This window comes from Meleagris gallopavo, chromosome 1, assembly GCF_905368555.1.
Source record: "Meleagris gallopavo chromosome 1, MGAL_WU_HG_1.1, whole genome shotgun sequence".
Classification (NCBI taxonomy): domain Eukaryota; kingdom Metazoa; phylum Chordata; class Aves; order Galliformes; family Phasianidae; genus Meleagris; species Meleagris gallopavo.
This window is the reverse complement of record NC_139404.1, coordinates 50,006,127-50,015,694: the sequence shown is the minus strand read 5'-3', so window position 1 is coordinate 50,015,694 and position 9,568 is coordinate 50,006,127. Positions and strand designations below refer to the sequence as shown.

Sequence of the window (9,568 nt, the reverse complement as noted above, 5' to 3'; positions counted from 1 at the left end):
GGGAGCAGCAGCCTCCAACCTGCCCGCTCTGACCCACAGACATGCGCTGCTGGGTTCAGTGTGCACTGCGTGAACCCAGTCTCACCACCCCAGGGAACGTTCATGATCTCCTCTTCCATGTTGAGCACGATTGAAACTCAGAGCCTGTCACTCAGATCAAAGGCATGGTGTCAGCTGGGCTGCTCGCGGAGCTAATTGCAAGAGCCAAGACCCCCAGCTTGAACCCACTCCGTGCCCCCCGGGCAGCTTCACACACTTCTAACATCTCCGCTGGAGCATCACAGCTGCACCTCGTTTCATCTCCAGTGAGGAAAGGCACTGGGAAGAGCTCCGACCCAGATGTGCTGCGGGAAGCTGTGAAAGTGGCCCCCCTGATCCCAACCCCCGTGCTGCCGGCAGCTGGGGAGTGCTGGGACTTTCAGGTGCCGGGGGTGAAAGTCGGCCTCACTTCCCAGCTATCCAGCTGGGGCCAGGCATGTTCCCACAGTGCTGCTTGCTCCCCAAGGCTCAGGGACCAGCAGGTCTCTCCAAGCATCGTCAGGATGCAGGATCCTCCCTGACCTTCTGCCCCACAGATATGGTTGGGGTTGGCAGTGATAGAAACAGCTCAGGGTGAAGATAAGTGATTAAAATAATAGTAACAGTAATAATAATAATAATAAAGATCTTGGCTCTAGGGAAGAGAAGCCCATTTTTTGTCCCTTGGCTGGGGGACAAATGTATGACCTGCTTTGACTTCTAAGCATTTCTATGGGGACTGTCCCTGTCACCCTGGATGGACAGACGGATGGATGGATGGATGGATGGATGGATGGATGGATGGGTGGAGAGGGATGGAGGGAGGGGTAGATGGAGGAATGGATGTGTGGATGGAGGGGGGGGATGGATGGACGTCTGTAGAAGAGGGAAGGCTCAGGAGATGAAAGTCAGACCTACATGACAGAAGCACAACTTGGTGCTCCACAGCTTCTCCCATCCATATGGCCCTGCCAGGATCTCAGTTGCTTTGCACCTAAGCCTGGTGCTCGGTACCCAAGCAGCTTCCAATCATTTCAAGGAGCCCTAGGTGACCAATTCTCAGTCAAGTGGGGCTTTTTCCCAGTGGAGCACCACTGGACTTGGGGACAAGTGTCAGGGACACCCTCTGCCACCACCATCCGGAGAGGGACGAGCGCCATCTCCTGACGTTGGATGTCCTCCTGTCCCCAAGTTTTCAGAAGGAAAAAGGATTAAAAAATACTTGGCAGTTTTCTTACACATTCAGTGTTTTAACAGCAACCACTACTTCAAGCACAAGCCAATGAAAGCTTGGCACCAGGTCCCCAGCTGAATGAAAGAGCTCCTCCTACGAGATGGGCACTGAGCATCCCTAACATGGATGGCATTTCTTCAAGATTGCTTCTTTTTAATTTGGTGCTAATTTGACTAAAAATTCCCCGCATTGTCATTACTGCTTTGAAATAAACTCAGCAGCTTCTTAGTTGCCACTGGAGACCCTGCCACGAGGTGCAGTTTGGGAAAGCGAGAAGGTCGCTGGGATTTTGAAAGAGGCAGACTTAGCAGTGCGTATTTCATCATGGGTTTTCATCCCCAGCAGCTCGCTGCTAATCCCAGTCCCCTCCGATACCTCAGGCTGGTCTGATCAAGTAGCAGCAGCAGGTACGGCTGGCTAAGAGCTCTGCATATGTACATGCATAAAATGACCAACTCACAGCCAACCAAAAAGAGCAAGGCTCTCTAAGGGACAGGGAAACCTCCATCTTCAGAGCTGCTCATAAAGCTGTCACCTTGAGATGGCTGCTGGTTGGAAATCCTACTTTCCTGCACTGGAGAATTACTAACTTAGGATTTTGCTCTACCTGCCTGCCAATTTGAGCGGGACTTGTGAAAAAAAAATAAAGTTAAAATTGGTCTTTGAGACCTCTCTTGTTACACTTGGCTGAAAGCAGCCAACAGGTTCATGTGTTAAGCGAGGCTGACAGCGAGCCAGCCAGATTGTGCAGTCATGGAGTCTGGTTTCTAGGGAAACAAGGTAAATGTTTTTCCTCCTCCTGGCCACCTTTTAACTCTTAAAATGTTCTTATGCATCACGATGAGAAGTATTTTCTACATCCATCCTTTTCCATTCCCATCAAAGCAAATAACACTGCCCTGGATATATCTCAGTGCAGATCCACGTGCCAGTTCATTTGGTGTGTAAATCTGGAGGGTTATTGCCTTAATCACAGTCTCCTCTCCAATTATGGGCAGCTAAGGCTACACCAGCACAGTTATCTAAATTTACATGAGCCTTCAGTCAGGCTATGGCCCAAAGCACGAGTGATCTCACTATTGTGGCTGGAGGCACCCAGGCGCTCAGGGCTGTGCTGCCTTTCTTGGTATAACACCACAGCTCCCATAAACAAGCAACGCTTGTCAGGACTCCTGCTATACAGAGCTGAGCCTGTGCACAAGAGCTGCATCTCCAATCCTACACCAAGGAAACCCAGCTGGGAACAGCAGCCAAACTACCCCCCCAAGATCAGAGGAATATTTTCAGCCAGCCAGTAATGCAACACCAGCAAAACACAGTGCTCCCTCCTTGGCATTAGGCTGAGGGATCATGGTGAATTTATCACCCTCCTCTCCTCCCAGGCAGGCCCATTTCCTATCAACAAGCAGCTACACGCTTGAGAGTACTACACAAGTTACATTTGTCACATGGAAGTGCCAGCCACCCACTTACAGGCACTTATGCAAAATTCGGTGATCTATCAACTACCTAAAACAGTTCCATTACTTTTAACAACAGTTCAATGCAAAGGAGCCCTAGCTGCTAGGCAGAGGATTAGCGTTTGCAGCTACCAAGGTATTCCACATTACTTCACCCAACCACAAAGAGCCCTGCTCTGCACAAAAATCTTCACTGGGTGAGGAGAACAATGACAGCTCCTTACTCATTACAGGAATCCTGTTAGAATTGGGGTATTGATGAATAGGAGGTTTTTGTTTGGTTGATCCCATCCCAAGACCTGCAGCCAGAGTGCCTGACTTGATGCAGCTATATGTAAACCAAGAAACAAAGTTAAATTCTTTAAAATCTTTATTTTTTCATCTGGCAGCACACAGGCTGCAGAACACAAGACAGTTCCACAGATTAAGCTGCCTCCTCTTTTGCAATACGATCTTTCTTGAGTGGTCCCTGGAGGAGAAAAAAGAAAAAGAAATGTTAACAGTCTATTCCACTGATAACCACAACCAATTAACTTTTTGCAGTTTTATTACTTTTTTTTTTTAAATAAACTTTTCTCCTCTTACTTACAAATAGAAGTCCTCAATGATGCCACCTGCTGGAAGCTAAAAGCTTCACTGGAAAGCCAAATTTGACAGTTGGACTGCATCAAATTAGACTTCAAATTTAGTAAGTAAGAAACGTTGGTGCCACCTAGTGGGGAAGCTCCTGTGCATCTACCAAGCTGTTAACCAGCACACTGCCCTTGCAAAAGAGTGACATTGAAGTACAGGGACTACAGCTCCACTTGCTCACGTGCCAAATGGGAAATGCCACCCACAGTCCACTGCAAACACTACCACCAGGAGCTGTTTTAAGCCAAAGGCAGTGCCAACACAAAAAGATGTGTGCAACACCGAGAAACTTGCCAGCTTTAGATAATATCCTTACCATGAAAGACTTCTTTTCCTCAGCTGTCTGGAAGCGGCCATGACCAAATTTGGAGGTTGTGTCAATGAACTTCAGGTCAATCTTCTCCAGGGCCCGACGCTTGGTCTGCACAAGCAGGGACTACAAGAGAGATACCAGGTGAGTCCAGCAGCAGCACCCTTTCAATCTGCCAAAAAGCTGGTGACTTTCTCCTCATCATCTCCAGAACACCACTTAAGTCACTCTGACTTCATATTTCAGCTGCTATTACACAAGGAGCATTTGCTAGCAAGCCATCACACTTATAGTTTGTACAACAGTGATCAGCTCCCACCAGCAAAGAATCTGAGAATCCCCATAGCAGCAAGCAAGGACACTTGAACCAGAGGCAACGCAGCTGACAGAAGCTGTTCCAACCCACCTGACAGATGTCTGCCCTACTTACCTTGCGCAGGGTTAGGACCCTCTTCTTGGTCCCAACAACACAGCCTTTCAGCATGATGAAGTCATTGGTCACCTCACCATAGTGGACGAAGCCACCCTGGATAGAGAGAAAGCAGTCAGTGCACAGCGTAAAGTGAGATTACATGTGCCCACAGCCTGAGGTTCCTGCACCAATTCTGGAACTCAGCCATTCCTTCATTCACTGATACCCCCACTTTTTCCTATTGTCTTTCACTGAAGAAGCTTCTCACTACAGCAGTTTACTTGCTGCTATATAGAATTCTTAGCAGAACACAGCAATGTTGAGGTTGACAAAAAACCTGCTTTCGTGGCTGAATTATTCCTTATTTACATGAGTACCATTCCTAGCATCCCTTGATACTGCTGCCAATTATTAAATGCAGTAAGCAAAAGTTACACAAGTCAATACTGAGAATGATTCAGCATTCTCCTACATACCACCTACAGCAGCTGAGTTTTCTCTCAAGTGCTCTTCATTCAATCATTTCACATCTTGTACCACACCCAATTGCCTCAGAAGACAGCAACTCTTTCCACACAGCTGTTACAACTCACCAGAGGGTTAATGCTCTTGTCAGACAAGTCATAATCAGTTGACGCATTGTTTTTGATCAGCTTTCCATCCTTGATTTGGTAACCCTGGCCAATCTTGTAGATTTTCTTGTTGATTTCGGTCCGGTGGTGATACCCTTTCTGACCAGCACGGGCCACAGAGAAAGCCACACGAGCAGGATGCCATGCACCGATACAGGCCACCTTGCGCAGACCCCTATGAGTCTTGCGGGGCAGCTTCTTGGTGTGCCAACGGCTGGTAACACCTGGAACAAGAAACCCAAGCAGTGTTTATGTTTCTTGTCAAGCTGTGATGACTTCAGTTTTCAAACAGAGCTCAGAAGATCTTTTGAGCAAGATCCCTGAGCAACAAAAGGGAAACCTAGACATGCACTCCAGGAATTGCTTTTCTTGAAGCACACTGTCCTAAAGTTGTGCATGTTCCCTCCCTGGCTGTCCCTAAGAAGTGTTGTTCTCAGAAGGAAGGCAGCATGGAATGACTCCTCACGGATGTCAGGCGCTGTGCCCAGCGCTTATTCCATGGTTTCATCACCGAACTGTGACAGCAATACCTCCTCAGCTCTTGGCCCACTCAACTGTGAGAACCAAAGGCCAGGATTTTATTAAAATGCATACCCTGACTACATTGAGCTTCCATGTAATTACCTTTATATCCCTTGCCCTTGGTGACTCCAATGACATCTATCATCTCATCCTGGCCAAAGACACTTGACACAGGGACCTGCTGTTCCAGCTTCTCCCGAGCCCAATCCACTTTCTCAGCAACAGTGCCACCATTCACCTGGATCTCCATCAGGTGAGACTTCTTCTGTCTCAGGGGAAGCAGACGCATCTGGAAAACAAAGAATGAAATTTAGTTTGTTCTTCCAGGCTGACCTTGTATCAACTATTCCAGTACCATTCCAGTCTGGCCTGATCTTTTTTTTGTAACTGAACAGCAGCCGCATTTATAGTTTATATTTAGAATGAAGGGATTGATAGGAGCACTAACAGCAGCTGCAATGGTGTCTTTGCTGTCTAATATTGGAAACTAGTTCTATTAAAATCAGCAAAGTTGAAATTAAATATCTTACCGTGCTTATAGCTCATACATTTAATTACACCTCAAGAAAGCCTGACAACACTCGACAGCTAGGCAGACACCACCACCATTCAGAAGAACACCTCCTCCACTGGCTTCTCGGAGAAACCACTGAAAGCCTGAGTAACTCCAGCACCTGCAGAACAGCTTCTAACTCCACAACCACACAAAGTATCTGGACTATTTCCATCTGTAGCTGAATTGAGAGCCTGGCATCAACAAGGACCGAGTCCAAGTAGTGCCCATTATGGTTCAGCCTCTTTTGAGCACAGCTGTAGAAGACTGCCTGTGGTTCCCCTCAAGGCTACCCATGTACACTGTGAGTGTACACTTAATACAGAATGAAGACCATTGGGATTCATCATATGCTTAACAGTTATCACTACACTGTGGGGTGGGTAGAAATCTCACTGCTGAGATAGACCAGGCTTTATTCTCGCATCCTTAGTTGTTTCCACTGTGTACCTGAATTCTGGAAACTTACCTGAGTGTGAGCCATGACTCTAATAACCTGGCAGTATTTCTTCATGCTATTGAAATCCTTTTCCAACTGCTTTTTGCCCTCGTCATCTTGCCATTTCTTGCAGTACTTGGTGAAGGCCTTCTTCTTGGATTTGTGCCTTCAGGAGCAGAGCAGAGACAAGGTTTGGCTAAGCCCTTCATCGATCCCACAGGGAAGGGGGACGAGCGGAAGGAGCTGCCACCTTAGCCAGTTGTGGCTCATTGCCAGCTTCTAAGCAATCTTTTCCACTGGCAAGCGGAGCCTGGAGCTCATCAGACAAAGGCAAGATTGCCAAAGCTGAGCGGAGCTGCCATGAATCCCAAAGCACATTAATATTCACAGTACAGAAGACAAAAGACTGTAGAGAGATGTCGAACAATAACAGAAAAACAGATCTTTAAAGCAATTGCGTCAGATGACTGCTATCTGCTACAGAACACCGCAATTTCCCCCCGTAAGCCTGAGCTATGCCTGACAGTAAGGTCATTGCTGTAACACCCGTGAGACAATTATCACACTACTCTGACATTTTCCCTGCCTGCAAAATTCATAAACAAGCTGTGAGCTCTAGACATGCTGGAGCCACGCTCCGGCAAATTGTGCATACTTGAAATCACAACAGTGCCCGGAACAGTAATCAAAAGTAACATTCATCCTCCCCTTTCCTGAGAAAACAGGGCTACAGTCAGGATTCGACATTCAACAACAAACGCCAAAGGCGATTTCCTTATGTCCGCCCGTCGAAGTATCATCATACGTAGCCTAGTAAGGAGAGCTCAGGCAAAAACTGTAGTGTCACCCCATGTCAAGAATAGCACTAATGCTATGCTGTCACCTTCCCAGAAACCTCTGCTCTGGCACGCCATATTATTACACCAGGTCACTAAGGCCAAACGCCACCAATGGAAAAGCTGAATCAAGAAGCTCCACTATGGTAATTTGCAACCTAGAAGAAAAAAATAGGTCAACAAGTGAAAGTCCTGCTCTCTTACCAGTTCTTGTAGAAGCGACGCTTACACTCATCGCTGATATGCTCAGCAAAGATGGTCTTGAAGCTGCGGAGACCACGAGGAGTCTGCACATAGCCCACAATGCCCACAATGACCATGGGAGGAGTCTCTACTATAGTGACTGCCTCAACCACCTCCTTCTTGTTCACCTCTGCAGTGAAACAGAAATATGGGTTAACACCAGCAGCAGCTGCTCTTCCTCGCTCTCAGTTAGTTTCAAACTTAAAGGAGACAAATTCCTTTCACAAAGGTATGATGCAGGTGATTTAATTAGACCTGTCCATCAAGAAAAATCCTTAAGTAGCAGGTTAGAGTACAGCTAAACTAAAGCATGAGGCTCCTGTGCAAGTTGTCATGCATGTCAGAAAAGGACCACTAATAACACAACTAGTGCCAGATGTGAACTCTTACTGCTAGGATATCATTCACGATGAAGTAGGAATGCTTTGGGATGCTTTCTTTATACCTCACCCACTCAGCAGAAACACCTACTGAACAAGGTGTGAAGCTAAGGCAGGATTAAAATTCACAGCTACCTATGAGAAGTAGGTTATCCTTTGCCATTTATAAGGGAAGATTCATACGTACTGGACCCAGGTCTGTCAACTTCACGGACAATGTGAGTCATCCCAGCTTTGTACCCCAAGAAGGCAGTGAGATGGACAGGCTTGCTGGGATCATCTTTGGGAAAGCTCTTCACCTTGCCCCTGTGCCTGCTGCTGCGCTTACGGGGCAGGAAGCCCAGGGACCCATGCCTGGGGGCTGAGAATTTACGGTGAGACTAAAAAGAGAAAATAAATATATTACACTTCAGAGATTCACTAATATCCAATATACAAACAGTAAGAATGAAAAGGCTTTAAAAAAACGCACTAGTACAGAAGTTGCATTAAGAAGTGTAGCAGCTTCCAAAAGGGCTTTCTGCTGGGGTTGTGAGCCTCATGGCAAGGCCCAGAATGTAGTTCTGATACTTAAGTAAGACTAAAGGCTGCCAGCACAATACCACTGCATGGGAGCGACACACTCCACCATGCAATTCGATCCCACAGCTGAAAGAGAGATCGTTAGGCAGTTATGTGGGCACTCGGCTCCCCTCCGCAGCCACGCCATTTAAGCAGGAGCAAACAGAGGGGCAAAGCCCCAGTCTAAGCACTGACATCGGCGCTCCTGACCTTGGAGCACACCGCGGCCTGGCTATCGTGGCAAGCAGTCTGTACTGCCGGCAGTTCCTCAGAAAAACACCCCGGCCCCTTCTGAAAGAGGCACGCAAGCCTCACCAGTGACCACGAGCCCACATCTTCCCACCATCTCGCAAGAGATCCCACACTCGCGGGCACCAGGCCCGCCCGCGACCCCACGCTAAGGCCTCACCCGCCCAGGGTGACAGAGCCCCAAAATGAGCTCCGCACCACCTCCCGCAGTGGCGGGGGGCAGCTGGATGAGGGCCTGGCAGCCACTGGGGCAGGGATGGCAGTGATACCAAAGGGATGGAAATGCCAGGCCCAGTCAGCGCTACTACATGCACCCACCATTTTGTCCCCGCGCCGGGCCGGAAGGAGCGAGGTACTATGCGCACGCTCTATTTATAGTCGCCCCGCCTCAGGTGACGCAACACGCCGCGTGTGAGATATCGCGAGAGCAAGGGGCGCGCGGCACTACGGGAGGGGAACGGGGTCAGAATGGTGGCTAAGGCGCAGCAGGCTCGCACTGGGATAGCGAGCGCCATCTTGTCCTGAAGAGAACATTGACAGCTCTTGGGTGGTTACCTCTTCTTCTCCACCCGCTGCTGCTGCTACGCATCTATATCTGCGTCCATCTTTTCCCGTCAACCTGCTTTTTCCAGGCGGCGGTAAGACTTGGCAGGGTAAAGGAAAAACAAGGAGAAGGTGTCCTTGCCAAATAAATATCGGGAATATCCTCCCAAATAAAATATGGGAAGAGAAAAGGAAAGATAGGAGGTCCCTGCAAAGCAAAGTAAAGAAAAAGCTGAGAAGAAGAATTTCAGTCACAGGGATCTGGTTAAACAAACTTACACACAGAGGATGCCCCCTGTGGATTCTCTTTATTCAGATGAAGAGAGCTGAAGAGTCTAATGTCTCTTTTTTGATAAAGATGATTGACCAAGCTGATTGGAGCAGAAATTTTCCTAACAGGAGTGTAGCAGCGTCTCTCATGCAGATGTGGCCTTTATATGCATCCACAGAATCATGGAGGTTGGAAAACACTTTTAAGATCACCTGGTCCAACCACCAGCCCACCCCCACCATGCCCGCTGACCATGTTCTCAGTGCCACATC

At 48.0% G+C, this 9,568-nt stretch overlaps 1 protein-coding gene and 1 non-coding gene across 2 annotated transcripts; both read right to left on the bottom strand.

The window, feature by feature from the left end:
• Window positions 1-3,064: 3,064 nt before the first annotated feature.
• Window positions 3,065-8,895, bottom strand: RPL3 (ribosomal protein L3). Its single transcript, XM_003202254.5, has 9 exons — window positions 8,801-8,895; window positions 7,860-8,052; window positions 7,254-7,422; window positions 6,244-6,379; window positions 5,324-5,510; window positions 4,661-4,923; window positions 4,086-4,181; window positions 3,662-3,781; window positions 3,065-3,181 (listed from the first exon to the last, which is right to left on the bottom strand). Exons 1-9 carry the CDS (start codon window positions 8,801-8,803, stop codon window positions 3,137-3,139), a joined length of 1,212 nt encoding a protein of 403 aa, XP_003202302.1. The 5' UTR covers window positions 8,804-8,895; the 3' UTR covers window positions 3,065-3,136.
• Window positions 5,126-5,218, bottom strand: LOC116216255 (small nucleolar RNA U83B). The gene has a single exon (XR_004158708.1). It is a non-coding gene; the product is annotated as a small nucleolar RNA U83B (small nucleolar RNA).
• Window positions 8,896-9,568: the final 673 nt, after the last annotated feature.